Source organism: Thunnus maccoyii, chromosome 8 (genome assembly GCF_910596095.1).
Source record: "Thunnus maccoyii chromosome 8, fThuMac1.1, whole genome shotgun sequence".
NCBI lineage: Eukaryota > Metazoa > Chordata > Actinopteri > Scombriformes > Scombridae > Thunnus > Thunnus maccoyii.
Genome location: NC_056540.1, coordinates 33,469,812 through 33,497,603, shown reverse-complemented (window position 1 = coordinate 33,497,603; position 27,792 = coordinate 33,469,812). Strand labels below are relative to the sequence as shown.

The 27,792-nt window shown below is 40.2% G+C and overlaps 1 protein-coding gene and 1 long non-coding RNA gene across 3 annotated transcripts; one reads left to right on the top strand and one right to left on the bottom strand.

The window, feature by feature from the left end:
- The first annotated feature begins 1,740 nt into the window (after positions 1-1,740).
- On the top strand, positions 1,741-23,360 carry canx (calnexin). 2 transcript variants are annotated; one of them, XM_042418382.1, is made up of 15 exons: positions 1,741-1,897; positions 8,295-8,525; positions 10,855-10,928; positions 11,766-11,824; positions 12,006-12,147; positions 12,382-12,463; positions 13,139-13,331; positions 14,179-14,368; positions 14,611-14,724; positions 15,083-15,239; positions 15,337-15,552; positions 18,095-18,214; positions 20,746-20,878; positions 20,979-21,082; positions 21,346-23,360. In XM_042418382.1, the coding sequence occupies exons 2-15, from the start codon at positions 8,298-8,300 to the stop codon at positions 21,403-21,405; spliced, it is 1,872 nt and encodes a 623-aa protein (XP_042274316.1). In that variant the 5' UTR covers positions 1,741-1,897; positions 8,295-8,297; the 3' UTR covers positions 21,406-23,360. The 2 variants fall into 2 exon arrangements, with proteins under 2 accessions (XP_042274316.1, XP_042274315.1); XM_042418381.1 differs by having other exon boundaries at positions 1,794-1,897; positions 21,349-23,360.
- An 840-nt stretch (positions 23,361-24,200) lies between these two features.
- On the bottom strand, positions 24,201-27,154 carry LOC121901555. Its single transcript, XR_006097295.1, has 2 exons — positions 24,620-27,154; positions 24,201-24,576 (listed from the first exon to the last, which is right to left on the bottom strand). It is a non-coding gene; the product is annotated as an uncharacterized LOC121901555 (long non-coding RNA).
- Positions 27,155-27,792: the final 638 nt, after the last annotated feature.

Genomic DNA, 27,792 nt, shown 5'->3' with positions numbered 1-27,792 from the left:
AACAAAAATGTAAAAACAAACATGGTTTCAGGGATTTATGTGCCAGAACTATTTTCACTATTTGTCAGAAGCATCAGCCATCACATTTAATCTTTATAGATGACTGAGAAACAACATATCAGTATTTATATAATGAGAGTGGGCTTAAGGTTGGAAAAACTGGTTTGTCTGGTTCAATTCCCTGGTTAGCCGCTGAGATGCCCTTGAACAAGACCCTTATAGGACAAGTTCACAATTTTTCAAGCATGTCTTATACCAGCAGTCAGGTGTCCATATGAACAGTGAAAGAGGTTTTCCTCGCTGTAATCATTCCTCCTGTTCATACTGGATATTAAAAGATCCTTCAAATGTGCTTTCAATGGAAGTGATGGAGGCCAAAATCCACAGTGTGTTCACACAGTCATTTAAAAGTCTGTGTGAAGCTTCTATTCAGCTTCAGTAGTCTGAGTTAGTCATATCAAGTGGATATCTGACACATTTACAGTCTTTTTAGCATCAAATTCCCTCTTTGTGTTTCCTCGGACAGTGTTTCCCTGTTGAGCTGCAGGTGGAAGTATAGTAACAAAAAGAGGAACTTTGGCACTAAAAAGACTGTAACGTTGAAAGATATCTACTTGATTTGACTCATTTGGACGCTGAAGCTTCATATTAGCTTCAGATAAACTTTGAAATACATTTTTTGCACAGAAGGAGGACTGTGGATTTTGTCCTCCATCACTTCCATTGTAAGTACATTATGAAGGGATCTTCTAATGGTCAGTATGAACAGGAGGAATGATTACAGCGAGAAAAACAGGTTTCAATGTTCATTTGGGCTCCTGACTGTTGTTTTAAGACACACTTGAAAAATTGTGAACCTGTTCTTTAACAAGCAAGCCCACATACTACCTGGACACCACTGAACGCATCCTATTGTTATGCTTTTAAAGTGCAAAAGCCAATAAGTAACAGTTATCATAAATGTTGTGAAGCATAAAGTACAGTGTGTTCAGCTGAGATGTAGTGGAGTAAAAAAGATAAATCATCAACAATGCAAATACCAAAGTGAAGTGCCAGTGCTTAAAAACATGTTATTCTCCATGTCTACAATGAGCAGATGTGGAAGAAGTATTCAGATCCTTTACTTAACAAAAAAAATAGAGAAATGTAAAAAAATACTTTATAGCAAGTAAAGTCCTGCATGAAAAATACACAAATTTGTTTTCAGTTTTTGAGCTTTTTCTCTAATCTTTGATTTTTGGTGAAATATTGAATAATTTGAACATTTATTGAAATGAAACCATGTGAGAAGTTTAGAGGGAAAAATCACTAAAGCTGTCAAATGAATGTAGTGGAGTAGAAAGTAGAATATTTCCCTCTGAAATGTAGTAGAGTGGAAGTATAAAGTAGCATCACATAAAAATACTCAAGTAAAGTACAAGTACCTCAAAATTGTACAGAACTTGAGTAAATGTAATTTTACACACGTGACATTCACAAAACCACGAGGATAATATCAATGTCTAATCTGTCTTTATAACTCTAACATAGTCAGTATATGAAGCAGTATACTATGACTGATTACAGCTACTGTACTGGAATAAAACCAGTTGCGGGCTCATCCAAGGAGTCCTTTTCATCAGCCGCACTCCAGCCAATCAGCGCTCACGTCCACTGACCGCTCCGCCAATCATCGCTGTCCACGAGGTTCAGCTCCGGGGGGGGCGGGCACTGTCCACTCCGTCTCCGCCTCGACCGAGATTTCTCTCCGACCAATCAGCTCCTGACAGTTGACAGGAAACGTCAAATACTCGCTCCGCCTGGCCAATCAGCGACAGGCGACGGCAGTTTGTGCCCTCCAATAATCCCACGTGACCCTCCTCAGCAGTTCCCAGGCGGTCACATCGGAGAGCCGGAGGTGAGTAAAGAGACCGATAAATGTCACTTATTAAAGGGCAACGCAGCCGAATTGTACTATTTTCTGACTAACGGTGGTCTATTTGAGCTGTGTGTGTGCTAATTATTTAGATAGCGTCCGTTTTTAGCCGTTAAACATGAAGCTCCGTGTCTCCAGCATGCTGTTAGCATTGGGCTGAGTGGCTAACTAAGGCTAATTAACCACAGGTGAACTCAGCTAGCCAGTTAGCCTGCTCTTTTGGCCTTTACTAACATTTAATTTAGTCAAACATGAAATATTCAGCTACGTATATTCCAATATAGCAGTTTTAGTTCGTATGAATGAAACTCTGGTTGTGTTTTGAATGAGAATTTGAGGCTAAATTAGCTCCTACACTTGTTTCGTAAGCAGCATCGCAGCACAGCTAGCTGAAATATCCGTGTTAGTTACGTGGGGGTTGTCACAGATCTATCAGATCAGATTTATCGAGCTGATAAAGGACATAAAAAACTGTTGAAATGTTATGAGAAGGCAGTGAGAATGACTGACTGTTTCAGAGGTCAGTACTGAATAAAACTGTCAGGAATCATTCATCAATCCTATCAGTCACTAGATGCTCAATCAATACACATTTATGTAGTTCAACATGGTTAAAACACAGATAACTTTATGTAAAACTGTTGTCGAGATCATAAAGTTGAAAAAAATACCAAATATGTCAGGCTGACATTTGTCATGATGTGTATTCAAAAGGACTACAACTGAGGATTAAATTTAATCTGCTGAAGCTGAAACGATTAGTCGATTTATCAATTAGTTGCCAATTATTGAATTAATCTCCAGCTATAACTGATTAATTGTTTTGAGTCATTTTTAAGGAAAAATGTTAAATTTCTTTGATTCCAGCTTCTCACATGTGAATAATTTCATACTCTAGTCTCTATGACAGTAAACTGAATATCTATGAGTTGTGATCAAAACAAGATATTTGATGACGTCATCGTGGACTTTGGTCGTTTATGGACCAAATGACTAATCATTTAATCTGGCGGTTTATTTTCTGTAGTCGACTAATCGATCGAGCATTTAAAAAATCCACAAATCAGGTAGAATATTTCCTGTTTAGATGGAGAGCCTCAGCCTTTACAACTATAGTTCAATGAAAGAAACACAAACAGAATAAATGAAACATTATTTTAATGTTTAAATAAACAGTTTTAACTCTGAAGTGAAGAAGTGAAACTTATATTGAACATCTGATACTAAGTTTAAAGGCAGTGAGTACCAGATTATTCTGTTATGACACCTAAATAACATCTCTGACAGCAGATCAAGACCCTTTTTTCCTCTTAATGCCTTTTAACTTTAACTATAAATCAATAGTTGGTTGTTTCTCTGACGGCTGACTCTCAGCGTCTCTGAATCAGACTTTATTCACAAAGGAATTAGTTTTGCTGAAGGAGTCAGAACAGCAAAATGAAGAATGAAGACACATCAGTGAAATGGAAAATAAGATTAAACGGCTGAAAAAGCAAAGTGAAACAATAAATACTTGTTTTTTATTTTTGATGTAAGGCCAAATGTCCATCACAGCTTCCCAGACCTCAAAATGATGCTTTTAGTTTCACTTCATTTTTTTATTCTGAGATCATGTAGAAGAATCAGTATTTACAACCAGAACTAACACTTTAAACTGGTGTGTACAAGGCGGCCAGTCAGAGGAATAATTTAACAGAATTCATCAGAAAGAGATTCCTGATGATGATGATTCTGTCTGATAGAGTTTATACAGTTTACAGATTAAAATATGGAATTATATTTTATCTACATTGTATGTCGACTGCAGAGTTCATGCTGCTGATTATATAACAAACTAGTACTGAACCTTATTTTAATTTGTTATAAAGCTGCAACTAACGATTATTTTCATTATCGATTCATCTGATCTAATAAACTGATCAGCTGTTTGGTCTCTAAAATGTCAGAAAATATTGATGAATGTTGATCAGTTTGAAGATGTTCATATAGACGACTAAAGAAACCAGAAAATATTCAGTCAAGAAGCTGGAATCAATGTTTCTTTTATTAAAAATGACTCAAATCGATTATCAAAACAGTTGTCGTCAACTAATCAATTAATTACTGCAGCTGTAGTTAATTAAATTACCTGTTTTTATATGGAAGTACATGTATTTATGTTCATACGTATAATATTTTTTTTACTTTTGATTTACATGATCAAACTGAAGGACGTCAGGAAGACTAGTGAGCAGCTGATTAGGATGTAAATAAATAAACAAATAAACAAATGTTGATATTTGGGCGGTGAATGAAGAGGAACCAGGTTACACTTAAACCCAACATGTCTTTAATTTGTACTTGTGTATATAAACAGCAAATAAGCTGGAAGCAGCTTTACTGACATTAATTAATTAATTTCCCTTCATTTAATCAGCTGTACGGTGAAGATGAGACACTTTTATATATGATGGTTTTACTGGAATCTTTACTGGAATCTTTACTGGAATCTTTACTGGAATCTTGTGTTTTAATGTTTTCTATAAGTTGCAGTTAATTTGGCCAAAGTTCAAACCTGAGAGAACGAGCTTTATGTTTAATAAAACGAGTCTATCTATGATCTCATGCTGGGATCCAGTCTGTCAGGTGAAGCAGCCCGACTGGTTCGACCGGCCGGTGTTCAGGTCGAGTGTCGGACCAGCGCCGCTCTGATCTGAAACCAGTAAGACAGAAACCAGCTTATAACTGGCTTTGAGATTAAAATGTTGTGTCTGAGACAAAGTGAGCAGCAGAGTAGAAACACTAGATGGCAGCGCACTGCCGATTTTTATAATTACTATAAATTTAATCGTAAAGTTGTTAATAATGAATTTAAACCCACCAGTCTGGAGTCACATCGCTGCCAGTTAGAAAAGACGTAAAACGTTGATCTGCAGGTTTTTTCTCCACAAAATTTACAAACATATATTTAATAAAATTCAAATCAGTTTTATCACTTGTTTCCATGATTGTCCTGAATTGAATCAGTTTTAGTTTCTATTGAATCAGAAACAACAAGTTTTTTTTTTTCTACCACATTTAATCATTTTTGTGCTGAAAATTAATTTTAAGAAAATTTTTCCCCACATTTACTCATTGTGACAAATTCTTCATCCTGGACACTGTTAATGTTCATCATAGGATCAGAAACACATTGAAGATGAATATTGAAAAACATTACGACAATTAAAAATGTCAGTAATTATTAAGAATTGTGTCCTGATTGTTTATTGCAGGTAGAGCTGCAACAACACAGAAAAGATGTCTGAAACTGAATATCTTTTTAGTTTTAGACTTTTGGTTGGACAAAAAGGGCAAATTTCACTCATTTCTGACTTTTTATAATCCAGAAAATAATCGACAGGAAATGAAAATAATCATTAGTCGCGGCGCTACAGTTTTCTAAACTCTGCAGAGCATAAAAAGCATGAAGAAAGGTGAATATTTCAACACATCGTTGGAGATATATTAACAGACGGTTGAGCAATAAATGCAGGAGCTGATGTGAGTCTGTGTCTCAGATGAGTGACGGATCAGTTATTCAGTGTTTTTCTATTCTTCACACAGGAAGAGAAGCTGATTGTTGTTTCTGTGTTTAAACAGTAACCTGCCGGCTGCTCTGTTAAAGGCTGATTTCACTGTTTAACGCAGGAAGCTTCTCACTAGAATTTCCTTTTTAATCAGATTTTTCATGACATTGATCTCATTATGGTTTCTCCAACTTTTTTATGTGAATATCTTGTAGAAGCAGCTATGGTGATATTTGATTATTTTTATGGCCGTAAAGTAAATTATAGAGATTAAAACATGATTTGGGTCAGGAAATCATTTGCTTTTAGACAGTTTTCCGCCCTCAGTGATGCAGATTTCATTCAGTTAAGTTATTCCTCCAAAAGCTTTTCTGCTTTTTTTTTCTGAAACCCAGTTAGAAACCAGTAGAGACCAGTAGAGATATCAGAGAGTGAATCAGAGCAGCAGATGTCCTGCAGGCTCAGCGGGTCCTAATATCAGATTAACAGGCTGCGGAGCGACTCCAGGCCCGATGCTGCTGTCAGTCTGGATGTATAACAGCAACTTCAGCTGGTTTCACTGGACTGATTAGCAGGAGCCTGTCGTTTCATGCAGCCAATCACAGACCTTCTAAAAGCTTATTACCTCAGGCAGCAGGAAGCTGCAGCGGCGATGCATCACTGAGAGGTTTGAGTTTACGGCTCGCTGTCTTATTCCTCCTTCCAGTCTGTAGATGTTCTTATCTTCTGGATGTCAAGTTTTTCTCTCATCCTGTCGTTTAATACCATAAATAAATAAATAAATAAATACTCTTCACACTCAGGAGATCGATGAGTTGAAAGAGGAAATTTCATTTTTATTTTTGAACATTCAAAAAGAAATATCTGACTTTCTGTCAGCTGACATGACGACACTTTATCCTCAGACTGATTTATTCATTCATTACTGAGGATTTAAGTCAAAACAGCCCAGAATAGAATATCAACATACAAAATTTCAAAAAAGTCAAATAAAGTACCAAACTAGTTTCCTTTTGCTGTCATAGAGTTAGAGAGACTCACACTTAAAGCTTTCTCCTAACACCTATTTTATCATATTTTAATTCAACTTTATCCTATTTTATTGTATTTTTATCTTTTTATTGTATGATTGTAAATGTTCTGACTCTTTGCGTTATGTGCTATAGAAATAAAATGTGCTCGTGCATGTTGTTGAAGGAAATATAAAACTGTGTCTGCAGTTAATTCCTTCAAACGCCATGTGGGCGCCGGCCAGGCGGCTTTGATGCTAAGCTAACAGCTAACAGCTAGCGCCGGTGGTCGTACCGCGCTGCCAGGCTGTTAGCCAGCATGCTAATCCTGCTGCAGGTTAATCTGATTAGCCTGGCGGTCTGCTGCGTGAGAGGCTGCAGGCAGACGACTTCACAGCTCAAGTCATTAGTTGATCAATAGTCAGAAAATTAATGGCAATTATTTTGATGATTAACAAATCATTTTCCAGCAAAAATACAAAAAATTTCGGGTTCTCGAGTGTGACTGTTTGATGCTTTCATATGTCATAAATGATCTGTATTCAGGGCTGTGATAGTTTGGCTGATCAGTTGATGTTTCTTCATGTTTGTGAGGATTTTCTGCATCTCTGTATTATATCATCATAAACCGAATATCTTGAGTTGAACTGCAAAACTAGATTTCACCTTTAACTATCGGAATGAACATTTTCTGACATTAATGGACCAAAAGATTTATCGAGGAAACAACAGGCAGATGAATCAATAATGAAATATTAGTTAGTTTCACCCCTAAAACTCATATTTAAACATTTAATCCTCTAAAAGTTCAGACCCCAAAGATTCAGTTTACCGTCATTTATGACAAAAAAAACATTAAATCACTTTTGAGAAGCAGAAACCAGCAAATTTGAACATTTTTTGCTTAGAAAATATGACTAAAAAGATGGATCAATTATCAAAACAGTAGGGATTTTCTGTCTGTTGACTAATGGATTGATCGTTGCAATAATCATTGTAATAATGTTGTTGCCTGTGAGAGAAAAAAGGTCCAAAAATCAGTAAAATTCAACTTTTCTTAACTACAGTTTATTTTTTATAAACAAACTGCTCTTGACAGGTTTTGCAGTTGGTAGAGCAACGTTATTGATTATCATGTCGTTACAGGTGTGTAATGAACCACTGCAGACTCGTGTGTGTGTGTGTGTGTGTGTGTGTGTGTGTGTGTGTGTGTGTGTGTGTGTGTGTGTGTGTGTGTGTGTGTGTGTGTGTGTGTGTGTGTGTGTGTGTGTGTGTGTGTGTGTGTGTGTGTGTGTGTGTGTCGTGGGGTGCTGCAGTAATCCCGCGGGGTGTAATCTCATTAAGCTTAATGGAGCTGAGGGTGTCGGTTGGTCACCATGGCGATGAATGGACGCCGGGGAGACGCAGGTTAACTACCTGCTGAGTGTGTTTTTAGTGACGGAGGTTCACGTCCGACACCAAACACCCACCAGTCTTTCCTGTTTGATGAACTGCAGGTGTTGAGATTTAAAACTACAACAAACAGTGAACTGGTCTGATGATCTATTCTCGTTATTGATTAATCTGTTGATTATAAATGTTCTGATCACTGTTCTGTTCAAAAGCCCAAAAACAAACCTGCATCCTTTAATCTTTGTCTGTATTTTGGTATAAATAAGTAATAATAATAACAAGAAAATCTAATTTGTAATGAAAATAATGTGAAGTTGCAGCTTTACAGTAAAGATGGTTTCTTGTAAAAACCAGTTGAACCACCCTGTGCTGGCTGATGTTAATGGGAAGCGGCTGTAACGGGCGTTTGCTCTCCTCTTCTTCCTGCAGACTATGGATCAGAGGGTGTGGTTTAGTGTTCTTCTGGCAGCGGGCCTCCTCTGCCTCAGTTTGACTCCTGTCTGTCAGGCCGAGGACCTGGTGGAGGACGTCCTGGGTGACGATGTGGACGTGGAGGACGAGCTGGATCTGGATGTAGCCGGAGTCGACGACGACGAGGAACTGGACGGGGACATGCAGGACGAAGCTCCGCCTGCTCCCAAGACTCCTCCCACACCTAAAGTAAGAAATATACCTACTCACCTGCACATGAATAAACACTGGTATGGATGTGAATGAGTAACAGAGCTCTCTGGATGGTTTATTGGGTCCATGAGGAGGGTGTGACAGTTTTCCCAGGAAGTGTGTGTGTGTGTGTGTGTGTGTGTGTGTGTGTGTGTGTGTGTGTGTGTGTGTGTGTGTGTGTGTGTGTGTGTGTTACTCATTAATCAGCTGAAACAGGAAGTGAGTTTGATAAGGGAGCAGTGAACTGACCTGCTGATCCACTGACCTGCATTCACACTGTAAACCTGATAAGAACTCAACCTTCAAAGTCTTAAACACAACTCACTCAAACCTTAAATACATTCTAAATAATAATTAGGGACCGAGCCCAAAGGGCCTGAGGGCGAGGACACTATTGTTTTTTGTTTGTTTGTTTGTTTCTTTATTATTATGCCACTTAAACCCTTAATTTGACCCCCCTAAACATGCTCAAAAACTCACCAAATTTTGCACGCACAGCAGGTCTGGTGAAAAAGTTGATAAAATGTAAAAAATTAACCCCCAAAGTGCCAAAATGTGCTCTCTAGCACCACCTATGTAACTAAAATGGCTGCCACGGCCCGTAGGAATGTCGTAGAGAGATCAAACCAAAACTCAATTATTCGTCTCATCAAGACCTACAAATCATACACTGACACCCCTGACCTAAATCCAACAGGAAGTCTGCAATCAGCCTTTCAAAATAAGACTTTTCCCCAATTTGGCCCCCGAACAAACGCTACTTCCTCCGTGGGCGTTAATGGTATCGGCTTCAAGCTTTAATAGATGACTTATGACACTGTGCTGAAAGAAAGTTGTTAAAAACTTTGTAATAACTCAAACAGTTTGTATTTAATAAGCCCTGAAAGTTGCAGTGCCACATCACCCTTACAATGTAAAACAATGGGGAGGCATGAACTTTGTGTCAAACAGAGGCTTCTGACGTCTAAACTATAAGTCTGACCACTTTCAAATCTGTATCAATGGATTCGCCATGAAATTTCCTACTAAAATATGATTTTTAATGTCAGATTTGACCAAAGTCATGGGATTTATGAGGAGATTTCACAAGAAGCGTACTCTAAAATCCTCCTCTCCAACTGCTCCTGGTGATGTCACTCCCTCAGTGCTGTGAAACATTCCGCAATACACACTCATTATAAAATCACAGGAGGAGCAAGAAAAGACTTTAAAACTCACACTCTAATATCTCAAAAACAATAAAAGATAGAAAAAACATGTAAATTCAAGATTTGTAGGTCAAAGTCTCGTGACTCATTTAAAGTTCAAACGAAGTTTGTATCTAAAACTATGTGGAAGCAGGAAATGTTCAAAAAGGTGTGGGTTCGCTCACACTCTCCATTCAAATATATGAGTATTTTTCTGTGTCCAGCTGCAGTCACTTATTGTCTCTACACACCTGACAGTACACATGTCAGTCAAACTTTCAAAATAAAAGCACACCACACTTGTAAGAAATATCCCTCATTTTTAAAAAGCAAAATGATCTGATCCCGACGGGCCAGAGAGCGAGGTCCCGACCAACGCTGCTTGCAGCTTTAATTTGATGGTTTTTATTTATGATTCAGATTGTAGACAGAAAAGAGGAATATGCCTCATCATCCTCAGCTATACTAATATGCTTTCTGCCTGAAGTGAGCAGCAGCAGACAGGTGAAAGAGTCATTCCTCCTGTTCATACTGGATATTAAAAGATCTCCTTCAAATGTGCTTTCAGTGTAACATCCGCAGCGTGTCCACACAGTCATTTAAAAGTCGACGTGAAGGTTAGAATCTAGTAGAAGTTTCTAAACTGGGAATAATGGGTTTGGAGAGAATAGATCTGACCTGTTTGTGCTGACTGTGCTGTGTTCTCTATCATTATAGTCTGATCACTGAAGTCTGCTTATTACCAGTAAACACCAGTTTGACTGCAAATGACACACCTGAAATGTTTTCTGTAATGATGTGTCCACTGTGAAGAGATGAATAAAGACTGTCGGGGGTTAACAGAAGCAGAGTTTAGTTGTTTTATTTATTTGTGCATAAGCTCGAGGAACAAGACACAGATACACACCTGCCACCTGCATCTGTGTTTGCAGATTCAGCGTGGAAGTTAATTAGGAACTTCTTTTAATCTATTTGCATATAAAGAAAACAACAAGGATGATGAATGATGATCTCTTGTAGTGCATCTGCGTGTAAAGCTGATTCAGCTTCATCAGCAGCAGCAGCAGTTTAATCTGCACAAACAAGTAAATGTTTGTTCTGTCTCTGACTCTGTTCTCTCTCTCCGTCTCTGTGTCCAGGTGACCTACAAGGCTCCAGAGCCGATGGGGGAACATTTCTTCGCTGAGAGTTTCGACAGGGGGACACTTGAAGGGTGAGCACATGTTACTCAGACAAGAGACCTTTCTCAGTCTCTCTCCTGTGTTTGTTTCTCGCTAAATCATCAGTCACAGCTTGAGTATATAGTACCACATTTAGGCACAAACGCTCCATAATACTCCAGGTTTTACTCTCTGGGAGCTGGTGTCAAGTATCCCATCATGCATTTCAAACCAACCAGCAGCCAACCTCACAGCTGTTTTATTTTTGTTCTACGTCTGTTAAAATGACAGTAAGGAGACGATGTAGATAAAATAAAAACAAATCTGTGCTCATGATTTAATATCAGCTCAGTGTTAATAAACCGGATGAAAAAATCTGCAGCATCATCAAAGTTTTTTTTTTTTTTTACAGTGAAACAACCCATAAACATATCCTGTAAAACACTATATTTAAAAGATCCCACAGATAAAACCGAGCTGTGTTTATGCTTCAGCTTTTAACAACAGCTGAAGTCCAAGATCAAAATAAACACCAGTGATCCGTAGTGAGAGTGTGAAGGGTTCACGCAACACTGATAGCATGAAGATAACAAGCTGATGCTGAGTCAACAGCATCAACTATTTGTTTTATTCTCCAAGACACCTTCCAGACTCCGTAAGTCAGCACATGTAGTGAGAGATTAACTGTTAAGGTTTCAAATATGAGGTTAATTTATCAAAATGTCTACTGAAAAAAAGATTTTTTTAGGGTTTTGTTGGCTGTTTTCACTCTCCCACACATTTGGGAGGAAAACTGACTTTAATAAACGTTAACCTAACCTGTGAGCCAGACGCTGAGGAGTCTTTGTCCAGGTGTGTTTCTGACTAAACGATCCACCTGTTGGTTTCAGGTGGGTGATGTCGAGCGCCAAGAAGGACGACGCCGATGAAGAGATCGCCAAGTATGACGGTACGTACAGAAGCGTCTGTTAGAACATGTATGTTCATGTCTACAGTAAACACGTCTGTACGTCAACATGATGTCCTACAGAGGATAAACCCTCCCGTCTGCACACGAACATGATGTTGTTTATTGTTGACGACGGGTAAATGATGTTTGTTTGTTTGTTTGTTTGTTTGTTTGTTGACAGGTAAATGGGAGGTGGAAGAGATGAAGGACAGTAAGCTGCCCGGTGATAAAGGTCTCGTTCTGAAGTCCAGAGCTAAACATCACGCCATCTCCGGTCAGATGCTGCGACCTTTCACCTTTGACACCAAACCGCTCATCATCCAGTAAGTAAACACACACACTAAACACACACACACACACACTAAACAAACACACACTAAACAAACACACTAAACACACACACACACACTAAACAAACACACACTAAACAAACACACTAAACACACACACACTAAACACACAAACATGCAACACTTACTTAAAACTGTAGAAGATCAACCTGCACTGTGTTTATCTGTCAAGCTTCTTCTTCATCATCCTCATCGTTCTGTCTTCAGGTACGAGGTGAACTTCCAGTCAGGTATCGACTGTGGCGGCGCCTACGTCAAGCTGCTGACTCAGACTCCCGACCTCGACCTGGTGAGTCTGATCTCACACACACACACACACACACACACACACACACACACACACACACACACACACACACACACGTGTCTACAGGTTGCTGTTACATTGTGATGACTTGACTAAAGCTGTAAATGACCCTAAACTGACTTTGTATTCCTAAACATTTAGTGGTTATACACAATAAAATATTTACTTGACTGTTGAGTTGCCATGACAACAGCCAACTGACACAATGAGGTTGTGCACTGACACATATTTCAGTTTTTCAACACTGCTGCCAAAACAAAGAGAAAGTAAAGATTTATATGCAAAAACTTTAAATATGTTGTGTTTCATGTGTATTGATCATCTTATGCAGTTTTATTGATTGTCCATCAGCAGCACAGTCTGGTGTATTATAGTGAATATCAGTGTAACTGCTGACTGTTAACATGAGTGTGTAGACTGCAGTTGGAAGTTGGAAAAGTTTCCGTTCACTGTAAAATATTAGAACAGAATCCACTTCCTGTTTTCCACAAAATGACACAAAGTTCAGCTGAAGCCAACGTGACTCCTCAGAGACGCTGAGTCTTATCAAGAGAAAGTGAGGAAAGAATTGAATTGACCGTATATTAGTTTGTAGCAGGATTAGAAAAGTCTTTTACTTGGTTTAATGTAGCTGAACTGTGTGTGTTTATTGTGCAGGACCAGTTTGTGGATAAAACTCCGTACACCATCATGTTCGGACCAGACAAATGTGGAGAAGAGTACAAACTGCACTTCATCTTCAGACACCAGAACCCCAAAACAGGAGAATACGAAGAGAAACACGCCAAGAAACCCGACGCCGACCTGAGGACGTACTACACTGACAAGAAGACACACCTGTACACACTGGGTAAGACACACACACACACACACACCTGTACACACTGGGTAAGACACACACACACACACACACACACACAAACACACCTGTACACACACACACACACACACACACACACACACACACACACACACACACCTGTACACGCTGAGTAAGACACACACACACACACACACACACACACACACACACACACACCTGTACACACTGGGTAAGACACACACACACACACACACACACACACACACACACACACACACACACCTGTACACGCTGGGTAAGACACACACACACACACACCTGTACACGCTGGGTAAGACACACACACACACACACCTGTACACGCTGGGTAAGACACACACACACACACACACACACACCTGTACACACTGGGTAAGACACACACACACACACACACACACACACACACACCTGTACACACTGGGTAAGACACACACACACACACACACCCACACACCTGTACACACTCTGTAAGACACACACACACACACACACTTGTACACACTCTGTAAGACACACACACACACACACACTTGTACACACTCTGTAAGACACACACACACACACTTGTACACACTCTGTAAGACACACACACACACACACCTGTACACACTGGGTAAGACACACACACCCACACACACACACACACCTGTACACACTCTGTAAGACACACACACACACACCTGTACACACTGGGTAAGACACACACACCCACACACACACACACACCTGTACACACTCTGTAAGACACACACACACACACACACACACACCTGTACACAGACTGACAGTCCAGGTGTGTATATGTGACCCCCCCCTCTGCGTCGCCCCCCAGTGGTGAACCCTGACAACACCTTTGAGGTGCTGGTGGATCAGACGGTGGTGAACAGCGGCAGCCTGCTGACAGACATGACCCCCCCTGTCAACCCCCCCGCTGAGATCGAGGACCCCGACGACCAGAAGCCGGAGGACTGGGACGAGAGGCCCAAGATCCAGGACCCCGCCGCCGCCAAGCCCGAGGACTGGTCAGTACACGCCGCCGGTTACCATGGAGACAGAGTCTAGAGATCTTTAACCTGCAGCTTCATCAGCTGATTTGAATTAAAGATGACATCATGAGAAACAGGAAGTGTTTGGTTTACAGCATGTGATGCAGTTACGAGTGTTTGTGTAACATTTGAATAACTGTCCGATGTCGGTTTTTGTTTTGCACATGTGCAGTAATGTGGATTTAAACGTGTGTGTGTGTGCGTGTGTGTGTGTGCAGGGATGAGGATGCTCCCGCTCAGATCGCTGATGAAGACGCCGTGAAACCAGACGGTTGGCTGGACGACGAGCCCGAGTACATCGGAGACCCCGACGCCGTCAAACCTGAAGACTGGTGAGTTACCACGGCAACTCAACATGTCAACCTCCGTCACTTCAAAGCCTGAAGACGCTGATCAGCAGATTGTCTTTTAATACTCTTTTATTTATTCGTCATAATCCCTTTTTATAATTATTTCTCAAAATAAAAAAGATGAAACTACTTTACAGTAGCTGAATTCCTAAATAACAATATTAATGAATACATTTGATTTAAAAATAAATCAATAAATGATAAAAGGAAGGTTTAATTATACAGTTTTTATTGTCATTTGTTTTTTGTTATCTGCTTTATCGGCTGATTCGCTTATAAATAAAACTTCAGAAGTGACCCGACCTCTGATAACCGTCTGTCTGCACTTCCTGTTCGTCAGGGACGAGGACATGGACGGCGAATGGGAAGCTCCTCAGATCCCTAACCCCGCCTGTGAGACCGCCCCCGGCTGTGGAGCCTGGAAACGTCCGATGATCGACAACCCCAACTACAAGGGCAAGTGGAAGGCACCGATGATCGACAACCCCAACTACCAGGTAACGTCCAGGCTCACGGGTTTGGATCGGCCGATGTGGCGTCCCGCCTCACAGCGGCAGATCAGACGAGTCAGCGTGATGCTCTTTGTGTTCTCAGGGCGTCTGGAAGCCGAGGAAGATCGCCAACCCAGCGTTCTTCGAGGACCTGCACCCGTTCAGGATGAGCGCCTTCAGCGCCGTGGGACTCGAGCTCTGGTCCATGACCTCCGACATCTTCTTCGACAACTTCTTCATCACCAACGACCGCAACACCGCCGACCGCTGGGCCAACGACGGCTGGGGGCTGAAGAAGGCAGCAGAGGGCGCCGCTGAGGTGGGTTATTACCTGGATGCAGGTGATGAAGCTTCTGAGGAGGAGGAGGAAGAGCAGCCGGTTGACTCAATGAAGGCAGAGAAAATGATCCATCACAGTTTAGACTAAAGAAATCGATTAATTACATTTTTGAGGAAAATAATTGAGATTAAATTAAACTTTTACAAAAGAATGACAAATTAAATTTAGACAAGACCAAATGTAGGAAAACTTAAATTACATTTTATAACATTTTAACAAAAGATGACATTTAATTTAGAAATAATAATGATGATAATAATAATAATGATAAAATTTTGACATATTTGATTTAGTCAAAATAACGTGATTGAGTTGGTTTCTTGTAGGGCTGTAATCAATCAAAGAACATCTGGGTCGACTGAAATCATACATAATCTTCAACTAATCAGTTAGTGGCGGGGAGGATGGATGAACTCAGCAGCCACATGTTTCTCTCTTTAGCGTCTTCAGGCTAGGCTAACCTATTGTTGCTAACTTTGGAGCTAACCTCTTTCACTTTTCCAGCATTTAGCATTTATTAACTGACACACTGTAGTCTGTGCTGTACATTTACTGCCAGACTGACAACTTACTGCTAAGCTTTTCCTCTGCTCCGCCTCACATCCACCGTCTCTTCTCCGTCCCTCGCTCTTTCCCCGCTCGCTACGCAAACATACTCCTTAACGGAGCCGCGCGACCGGTGGTTTCCCAGGCAACGACAGACTCACGTACCGGAACAGCGCTGCAAAGAGACTCCCAAACGCTGTCGATCTCCGAATGAACGGATATTTGATGTAATTTTTGGCATTTAAAAATATATTTTTGTGGCCTGGCGGGGGTTCTTGTTGTTATAATTACAGGAGAAACACTGACTCAGTAAACGTTGAGTACAGTTAGACCCAGCAGTCTCCATCAGGTTGGGCGAGCTCAAGGTAATTTGTTAGTCTGTCCCTCTCGCTGCAGGAAATAATGGATTACTCCTGGAAGTTTGTTGATGTAGCACTTTTCTCCTTGTGAAAATAACACGGAGATTATTCGACTGATGAGAATTTAGTCGGACGAGAGCAGACTGCAGCCCTGGTTTCTCTCTGGATGCTCACTGCTTATCATGCATTTGATTATCTTACCAGGTGCTAATGCTAATCACCTGTGTGTGATTGTGACGCTGATGAAAGCCCGACGGCTTAAAACCTTTTTATCTTGTAAATAAAGTGAGTGTGATCCTCCTCCGTCATCATGAGTCAATATAACTTGACCAATTAATTTAGATCAAAAAAACATATTGAATTTAGACTAAAGTCACAAATTCATTTAAAAAAAAAAATGACATTAAATTTAGAAAAAAAAAACTGACATGTAATTTTGACCAAAAAATACATAAAATTGTAACTTGTTAAAAAAATATATAGTTAAAAATGATGTCAGATATATCATTATATATATCTATATCTATATATATCTATATCTATATATATATATATATAGATATAGATATATATATATATAAAATGATATATCTGACATCATTTTTAACTATATATTTTTTTAACAAGTTACAATTTTATGTATTTTTTGGTCAAAATTACATGTCAGTTTTTTTTTTTTTAAATGAGAAATGTTATATTATCTCTGTTATAAGAGAGGCCGAGACAAAGTGAGTGTAAAGTAGTTGACACATCATCAACAGCAGAATAAAACAGGACTTACAGGTATGAAAGAACAATATCGTCTCTGTGAAACACAATAAAAACATCAGGACACATGTTGTTGTTGTTGTTGTTGTTATAAAGCTGCAGCTGAGATTTTATCTGTTAGATTATTCAGAGCTGGAGGACGAGCGATCCGAGCGTCGCTCTGCTTTTACTGCTCGTCACACTCCTTTTCTTTTAACACAGGTTTTCATTGTGAGATTTACGAGCGTGTTTGTTTTTTGAGCCTGGGCGGTGATGTAATCCTCTAGAGGAGGCAGCAGCAGCGTCTCTCTCAGTGAGACAGAAATAGATGTCGTGGTGATAAGAGAGTCTCCTCGGTGATGATCAGAGCCGATCACCAGACTCACACTGACGCTGCTGCTGCTTCACGCTCAGATTACTGCAGCTGCGTGATCGTGGGTTTAAGATGATTAGTCGTGATTTTGTTTTCTTTTCATAATGTGGGAAACGTTCAGAAATATAAATCTCAGTTGTGACATCAGCATTCATCAGCTAGTCCAGCGTTTCCCAACCTGCTCCCGAGATGATTAACGTGAAGAAAGAAGAAAACATTTGTGTTGGACAAAAAATCCGGTTATTTTTCTGACCTTTTATCCAAATTCTGCTCCGAGCAGCAGTGTGGATGTGAGACGCAGCTGTTTCTGCACCTCAACATCTTAATCCTCTGAATGTAAAGCAGGTTTAAATACTTCAATAACTTTATTTACACAGTTTACAGTCAGTTCAGCGTCTTTAAGGAGGCCGTATATAAACTACGGATAATATCTGACTGTCTGTTCCTGTGTTAATATGTTTGTTTATGTGTTTTGTTTATGTCGTGTTGTTTGTAGCCGGGTCTGGCCACTCAGATGCTGAACGCCGCAGAGGAGCGTCCGTGGCTCTGGGTCGTCTACGTCCTCACCATGGCTTTACCGCTCGTCCTCATCATCGCCTTCTGCTGCACGGGCAAGGTAACACACGCACACACACACACACACACACACACACACACACACACACACACACACACACACACACACACACACACACACACACACACACACACACACACACATACATAGAGATTATTGAGTAGCTTCTCTCTATGTCACCGTCATGTGCGGTTGGCGTCATGGAGCCTCTTACGGCGTGATGTCACAGCTGATGTCACAGTGTGGCGTGTGTGTGACTGTCCACAGAGGTCGTCAGACTCAGCTCAGGGTCAGTTGAGTCTCACCAGCTTACAGGAAGAGTTTAACGAAGCTGGACGCCTGAACCACCCCCCCGCCGCCGCCGCCGCCGCCGCCGCCTCAGGCCCGGTGACTGCTGCTGCTGCTGCTGTTAGAGTAGCTTCACACCTCAACTTGTTGTTGTTGTTGTTTTGTGCTGAAGGTGCTCGTTCTGTGTTTGTGTCTGTGGTGCTGTAGCGTAGACGGTAACATGTGGAGGGAGACACTCTCTTGCTTCTCTCACTCGCCTTTATCCTTGAGATGAAAGCACGAGGACGGAGGAACGAGACGTCCCAGCTCCCTGCAGAGAGACTGAACACAGACGTCAAACACTCACTGCTGCGCCGTCGTCTGTCCGTCTCACATTTCTCATCAGAAATATATAAAATATCTTTGTCTTAACGAGATACAGAGTCTCGTATAACGGAGAAGTTTATTTGATGATTTTAAATAGTTACAATCATGATGGATTAAATCACAAAGAAGCCAGAAAGGTTAGTAGCTGCGTTATAGTCGCTTCCTCCTCCGATAGAGACGCAGTCACCCAGGACTCCCAGTGCTCACCCAGGACTCCCAGTTCATGTCATGGATGTAATCAAACTGAAACATCAGTGCAGGCTGTGTTGTGACAGTTGGCTCCATGATCAAACTGCTTCTTGATGAAATTTAATTTAATTGCGCTCTTTGATTTTATTTCTGGATACGTTAGTTTTTATTCTGCAGTAATCTGCTGTAAAGCTGCTCCAGGTGGGATTAGACCAGACTGGCTTTATCGTTTTCGATGCTACTAGTCGATGATGAGAGCAGAAAAGTTGATCAAAGGAAATAAGATGAATGTTTTGTCCGTACACACGGAGCGAGATCAAGAAACTAAACCGTTACAAAGCCGTGACTTCCTGAACTCAAAGAAAAACACCTTCAAGTCAACAAACACACAGAAATAAAACCACTGAATGTTATATTACAGCCAGTGAAGAAGAAGAACTAGCTATTCTCAAAAAAAGGTTAAATGATGGATTAATATAACATCTTTAAACTTTTTATATCTAATGAATATTAACACTTTTAGTTCAGTTTCAAGGAAATAAAAATAATCCTTCTTTGGGGGAAAATATACAGTCAGAATCTTTTTAAAGTGTTTTAATAAAGATCTGTGGAGCAAATAACGTCTAGATGTGATGAAATATTTTAATTCTTCACACAATCAAAAGTTTGATTGCAAGAAAATTTGAAGTTTCTTCATTCGGGTAAAAAATGTTTTAATTTTTATTAATTTGATTACTGCAAAACATTCAACAACAACTGTTTACATGAATACATGTTGTAAGTTGTTGTTATTTGGTTTATTGGATGTTCAGGACAAATTTCAACACAGTCCAGAATCACAAAAAATGATTTAATTTATCTGCGAGGCTCCGAGGGCCAAAACTTCAACAATGAATAAAGTATTTGGAGGAAAGCTGCAGGATTTTATAACGTCTCATAAATTTAATAGAAGTTTTTATATGAATGTTTTTGTCCTTGATATGAACTGGAAACGCTGTGAATTCTGGGTGAAATGACCATCGAGGCTCCTCAGCGAGAGAGTAAGAAAGAAAGTTAAGATTTGATCAGTAGCTGCAACAATTAGTCAAGTAATCGATTACTCAATCAACTATTTTGTTTTGAGTCTTTTTTTTTTTTTTTAAAGAAAAAATACAAAAATTCTGTTCTCAGCTTCTTAAATGTGAATATTTAACTGATAACTTCAGGACAAAACAAGACGTTTCAGTCACATTTAAAGCTTTGTGAAACAGTGATTCACCACTTTCTGTTATTTATAGACTAAAAGATCAATCGATTAATAAAGATAATCATCAGTTGCCACCCTGATCAATTCATTCAAATGTTTAAGGGCTGAAATATGAGACTGTATCTGATTTAACAGCAAACACGAGTATTTATTCTCATTATAATAAGAAAACGTGCTGGTTTTAACGTGATTATAAAGAGTCGTGACGCTGCCGTCGTCTGAACCTTCACATGTTGTAACAGATCTTTAAATAAAGTCGTTACCGTCTGTCTGTAAGCAATAAATCATATTTTCTATACAGCGTCAGTAGCATTTAGTCAACTTCTCGTTGTCAGATATTAACGTCGTCGTGTCGTCTTTATGTTTGACTTTTTGTTTCTTTGACCCTGCAGGTTTCATTTTTAATGAGTTTGAAGCGTTAAAAGACGTTTCTGTGTTTCGTGAAGTCAAACTGAACTGTCGTCCTGTTTTTGTTCTGCAGAAGAAGAGCGCAGCGACGCCGGCGGCGGAGTACAAGAAGACAGACGAACCTCAGCCCGACGTGAAGGAGGCGGAGGAGGAGGAAGAAGAGGAGGAGGAGGAGAAGGCTGAAGAGGCCGAGAAGAGCAGTCCAGGTTCCTGCCATGTTTTAGATTTCAGTGAAGTCTCTTTTTCCCTGCGGTCCGTCTCCGTTGGTCTGACTGATTTTTTTTTTTTTAAAATCTGTTCTTTCAGCTGCAGAGAAGAGCGACGGAGAGGAAAACCCTGCAGAGAAAGAAGATGAAGAAGAAGAAGAAGAAGAGGAAGAAGAAGAAGAGAAGGAGGCCACAGCTGACGAGGTGAGGAGACGAGTCACAGCTCTGATATATCAGACTTTGATACACACATCAGTAAAATAACTGCTGCCACCTTCATCATCATCATCATCATCACACCTCTAACATGCAGCGTTTGAACAGTAAAAATACTCGTAGATGCTTTAAAGCAGGACGACTTTAAATGTTTTAAACACATGAACATTTGTGCGTCTTCTCTTCTCCTCCTCCTCTTCCTCCTCTCCTCCTCATCCTCCTCTTCCTCCTCTCCTCTCATCTTGTCTCAGAAGTTGGAGGATGACGTTCTGCGGAGATCTCCCAGGAACAGGAAGGTCAGAAGGGACTAATATCTCTGAATCGACTGATATGACCTCAACAGTCCCCGCCCCCCTTCCCCCAAGATACCCCTCCCCCTCCCTCCCTCCTCTTCTTGTACTCCAAGGCGATGAAGCCTAAACGTGGAACCCGTGGAAGCAGCGAAGCCGACAGGAAACTAATCAAGACCTCCGATGTGGACGACTGATGATGATGATGATGATGATGATGATGATGAAGATGATTCCAGTATGAACAGGACTGAGTTGATTTAAAGGATTTTGTTGTTTTTTTTTTTTTTTAAAAAGAGATTAACTGAGATTAACTAAAACTTCCTGCATCATTCCTTAACAACACCTGAGCAGACTCGAACCCGCGGGACCGTCCTGTCCGGTCCGCCGCTCCGCCCACCGCTCGCCACCCAGCGCCAACCTGAGCTAAGCTGCCGCGTCCTGCTAATCAACAACCTGCTTAACAGTCTCTGACTGACAGATCATTGGCTAATCTGAAGTAGCTATCTTTTAAACCTGATTGGTTTACCAACATACTGCTAATTAGCAGAATATCAAGGGGCTAATTAGCAAGCTAATCTGGTGAGGATTATCCTACAAACGATCTAAGTGATTGACCAACCAAAAGGCAAATAGGCCGCTAGTTAGCCTTCCTGCAGTCTGATAAACCTTCCAGGAGTTTTCACCATGTCAGTCCTTTAATTAGACTTCTGACAATTAACTGTCACTTCTTGGCTAACGGTTTGCAGTAGCCTACCATCATGCAGTTATGGCTACAGTCATTTTATCAGCCTACCAGCAGCCAGATCATCTAGCTGCCAGCAGTCTGGATTATCCCACAAACAGTCGGGGAATTAGCCAAACCATAAATCCATCTGATCAGCCTACCGACAGGTCGCTAACAAGCCTGCATACCATGTAAAACTGGCTAAATAACCTGAAAACTACCTGCTAATTAGGCTCCGAACAGCTTGCTAACGTGTCGTTTGGCTATCAACAGTCACTAGTTGGCCTACAATCAGACATTAGCCTAGCGTCATCCTGCTTTGGCTTTCAACAGGCTGCTAATTAGCCCACAAACAATGCCATTACATCATCAACCATCTGCTAATTAGCCTAAAAGTAACTTAGGTCAATATTCCCACCACTAGCAGCCTCATCAGCTAAGAGCAATTTGCTAATTTGTCCCTTGAAAAACAAATCGTTTAGCAAACAACAGTTGGTAATTAGCCTAACAACGGGTTGCTAACACGCCCACAAACAATGTAATGAACTTACCAACAACTAGCCTGCAAACTAGCCTGCAGACAAGTTAGTAAATAGTTTGTTAGTAACAAATAAATTAACTTTACTAATATCTTAAATTAATAACAACACAACATACTGGTTAGCCTCCTTGCTAATATTTAAAAAGTGAACTTTTTTTATTGGTCTGTGACTTTTTCCCTCTTTTCTCTGTTTTTCTAGTCATGTTTGTGTTTATGTAGCCTGAGCGTCTCCTCTGTGTTTAAACATCCTGATGACAGCGAGGGGAAGGTCAGAGGTCAACCAGGGTCAGAGGTCAGAGCCTTACAGGGTCATACGCTGTGTTCAGAACCACCTACTACATACAACCAACCAGCTGCTGTTCGTAGCACTATGCAGTATGAAACTGTAATATCGATTCGATTAGCAGTATGCTAGGCAAGCTTAGCTGGTTTCTGGTTTCACAGATTCTTCTTCTTCTTCTTCCTGTTTTTATGTCGGGTGGCAACGAGCGTTGAGGTGCATTACTGCCACCTGCTATGTTACTGGAGCGTGAACCAGTTGCATTTTACATGCTACATTTCAGCCAAAATCAGTAGGTACAGCTGGTATGCAGCCATAGAGAGTGAAAGTAGAGCTCGATTTAACTGTAACGAATGATTATTTTCATTATTGTTTAGTTGTTTAGTCCACAAAATGTCAGAAAACGTTCAAAAAAACCCAAGACGACGTCCTCAAATGTCTTGTTCAGTCCACAATCCAAAGATCTTCAGTTTACTGTCACAGAGACTAAAGAAACCAGGAAATATTCACATTTAACAAGCTGGAACCAGAGAATTTGGACATTTTCTTTTTCTTAAAAAATGACTCAAAACAATCGAATAATCGTCGGCATTGAATCGATTAATCGACTAATTGTCGCAGCTCCACTATAAACGTAGTTTACATTTTCTTCTCTAAACTTTGAGACGTGTGTTTTTCTTGTGGTGTGTTCAGGTTCAGGTCAGACAGTTGTTTTTGTTTGACAGGTGTTTTGTTACCTGGCGTCGTGGTCAGACCGGTCCCGGCTCCGCCCACGAGTCCTTGTCAATAAAAAACTGTCGAGTCAGCGGAAGGCAGCAGAAGGCAAACAAACATTTTTGTGAATATTGTTGATTTCAGTCCAACAGCGTTTCTCTACATTCAGCAGCTTCTTTTCTTGACAGCAGATCATTTCAGCGGGTAGATTCTCCGAACGCTGACGTGGACCAACCTTCATAAGAAATAATTATCAGACATTAATCAGCTGAGTTTTTGGCCCTGAGTTCGGCCTCCCAGGCAGATACTCCCTTGCTTCAGCTTCAGAATTATGATGTTTAGTAAAGAAACCACAGTTTACTCATGCAGAAACACACCGACTATCACAAGCTCAGCACATTTAGACGAGGTAACATTTTGACCTTCAAATTCCTCATCAGCCAAAAAATGTTTGTTAGTTTGCCAGACGAAGACTTTGAAGGTCAAAACGTTGCAGACTGTCTCTTCTTCTTCCTCTCCTTCTCCTTTCGTTTGCTGCTTGTTGTCGTGCTTCTCCTCAGGTTGAATGTTTGCACGCTGCAGCTGCGACACTTCGTCTCCTCGTTAATCTGTTTGTCGTTCGGTTTATAAAATGTGTCAAAATCACTGTTTCCCCAAAACATCAGATGTGCCGTCACATTTTAAGATGCTGGAAGCTCTTCATCTTCTGTCCATCGGCTAATTTTTGCAGCCTTTTTTCCTTCACTTTCATCAGTAAAATGATCTGCTGTCCTGTTTGTTTGTTTGTTTGTTTGGACTGAAACTGAACTGTCAGCAGGTGGACGGACACCCAGTCCCTCTTTCATTAACCCCATATGAAAAGAAAAAGGCACTAAGGGAAAAACTCAGGCGCTTAACCTCACACCCGTCCACCTGCTGCACCGCTCACACCTCGCCAAACCTCCACCAAACCTTCACCCAACCTCTGCCAAACCTCCTCCAAACCTCCGCCAAACCTTCACCCAACCTCCGCCAAACCTTCACCCAACCTCCTCCAAACCTTCACCAAGTTTAGCCCCATTTTTAAAAGAGACGGCACTTGAGCGTCAGAGTTCATTCTTGACCTGAGAAACATGAGCTCAATAAAATCATCTTAACTGAAGTAAAAAGCGAGTAAGTGGACCCTTGAGTTAAAGTTATAATCCTGAACATTTTCATCATATCAAACACAATTTTCATCCCGTTTATCGCTACCAATCATTCTGCTGAAGCTCTTACATGTATTTACTCATCAGTAACCTTTTATATGTTCGTTTTCATTAGAAGTTGGATGTAATTAGTGCGAACGTGTCGCGTAACGACGAGGAAACAAAACGAAGGTCAAACTGATGTCTTGCGTTACCGCCGGTAACCACGGGTGTCGTTTTTAAGGATTTATAATTTAAATTAGTTTTGTTGTCGTCTGCTGCTGCTGCTGCTGGTCACATGACCTCTATGACCTTTCACACCTAAAGAAACAGAAAATGTCCATAAAGTCTCTGACAGGTTTCAGTAACACGGGAGGAGAACGTGAACGTGAACAGTCCGTGTGTCCGTCCAACACTTAACAGCTCAACAACTATCATTCAGTTTCATCAAGAATCCTCTTCCTGGTGACCTCTGACCTTTCCTCCGGCGCCACCATCAGGATAAAATGTCCACTGTTAGCCTCACTAGTGTGTGTTTTTTTTTTAAAAAAAAATTCATCATGGAATTATTTCATGTAATAAAACCTTGGAGGGAAAACATCAGACCTTCAGAATATCTGAATACTTCCTGGTTCTGTGGTGTCCGTGTCCAGTTTTGGGAGACTTTTTAAAAATCTGAAATAAAACTGGTTTGGTGCATCTGATAAAAAGAACAATAACTACTGTAGAGCAGCTGTCTGTCTGCTTTTGTCCTTTTTTTTGTGTCAAAATTCAGTTTTCAGACAGTTAAACACTAAAACTCTGCTGTCAAAAGTCTGTGACTCATTCCACCAATGATGAGCAAGCTCTGCAGTGATTGGCTGATGGGTTTTGACCAGTAATCAGTGGACGGAGGGGAGGGGAGGTGAGGGGGGGGGGGGCAGCCAGAGCTGATCAGAGATGTTATGGGTGTTTGTCTCTCTGGTTGTTGGTGAGTTTTTGGGCCTCGTGGTGAACCGGAGGTCCCCCGCTTCCATGTCAGGTGACCTTTAACCTTTTTTTTTGTTCCCTCCTCCTGTTCTTCTTAGAATAAACACGAGCTAGTTAAGTTTTGGCTTTAAGCTCTACGTTGCTTTTAGTCTCTTGTTTTCTTGCTCTGCTGTCGTCGTACAGCTGGAGCGTCTGAATGTGACGCTTCAGTTCGTCGGGTTTTTAGGACGAGTCGTCTCCACCGGCGGCAGCGGCGGCGACGGCGTTTCATTCCCTCTGAGGATGTTTGTTCCAGCTACAATCTGTATCCTCTCCTTCCTTTTTTTTTTTTTTTTTTTAGTCTCAGATTCTTTGTCTTCTTCTGGTCGTGTCCGGCTGAAGCTGCCTAGGTTAACAGACTGTAGACTCAACACTGTATCTGCTGGTGAAACTTTACATGACTCTGTAACTCTTTGCTATTTTTTTTTTTTATTTTTTTTTATTTTTTTTTTTTGTTGACTTTTTTTTTTGTGTTTGAACTAAAACTGTTGGCCCAGCCTGCCTCTGATGTACACACGATGTAGAGATGGACCTGCTGACACCACAGGAAGGTCCGACTTTGACTAGAAATACTGTGATGATGGAGCCTGAGATACGTATGTGTGTTTTGATGAATAAAAAAAAAAGGCCAAATGGAAACTAAACGACGCTGCGGAGTGTTTTTTTTATTCATGTGTCTGATTCACACTGTTCACATGAACCAACATTTAAAATCTTTAAAGGAGGATTCAGTGGTTTTCAAAGAATTAGTGGCAGGAAAATCACAGAGCTGGAGGCGTGTTTGTGATGGAAGTTTTCAACAGTAAAACTTGATGTCGTCTTATTTTAAAGGATTTACTAAACAAAGATTTTAACGCACGCCTCTGAGAGTTTGTCTCGCTCTGTAATTTTCCCTAAAAACACTTTCAACCAGGCAGCTGAGGAATCAAGATTCAAAGATTTTCTGTATTTATCACATACTGACAGATTTAAAGGATAAAATTTAAAAGAAGAAATTGTAATTATGTAAAATAAGTATCAAATTGGTAAAAGTGCATTTTTTTAATTATGGTAAAATGTACATGTGTCACATATGGAAGGGGATTATATATATATTAAATTGTCTATTTCTGGCAAAAGTAGTTGTTTCTTTTTGATACCACGAATAATGATTCAACAAAGTCAAATTTTAGATGATGTATAGAAAACAGTCACAGTACGTTTTATCATGTTTGATGATAAGAAGTCATTGTAATGTTGCACCAACACACAAGTTTAACAATGTTGAGGTTGTCTGATAAGTTTGATACATGTCAGATGTTTTATTTCTTGTGTTTTTTACTCATTGCAAAAGTTCACAAAAGAAATATGTTATTAAAAACAACTTTTATTTCACTTTATCTGTGGATAATAGTTTTGGTTTTCTGGTATGTTTTTGCTTCTCCAAATGTCGTATTGTTCCTCTCGTCCTCTGAGGCAAGTTTGTGATTTGTAATACTGAGTTATATAAATAGAATGAACTTCACATCCAGAAGCAAACAGCAGTGATGGAAAGTAACTAATTATATTTACTCAACTACTGTACTTAAGTACAGTTTAGAGGTACTTGTACTTTACTTGAGTATTTCCATGTGATGCTACTTTCTACATTTCAGAGGGAAATATTGTACTTTCTACTCCACTACATTTATTTAACAGCTTTAGTTACTTTTCAGATGAAGATTTGACACAATGGATAATATAACAAGCTTTTAAAATACAACACATTGTTAAAGATGGAACCAGTGGTTTCCAACCTTTTTGGCTTTTGACGTCTTACAAAAAGCAGTGTGTAGTCGGGGTCACATTTCACATGTCTATGAGTTGTTAACAGCTCCACCAAATAGTGATTTTTCCCTCTAAACTTCTCACATGCTTTCATTTCAATAAATGTTCAAATGATCCAATATTTCAGCAAAAATCAAAGATTAGAGAAAAAGTCCAAAAACTGAAA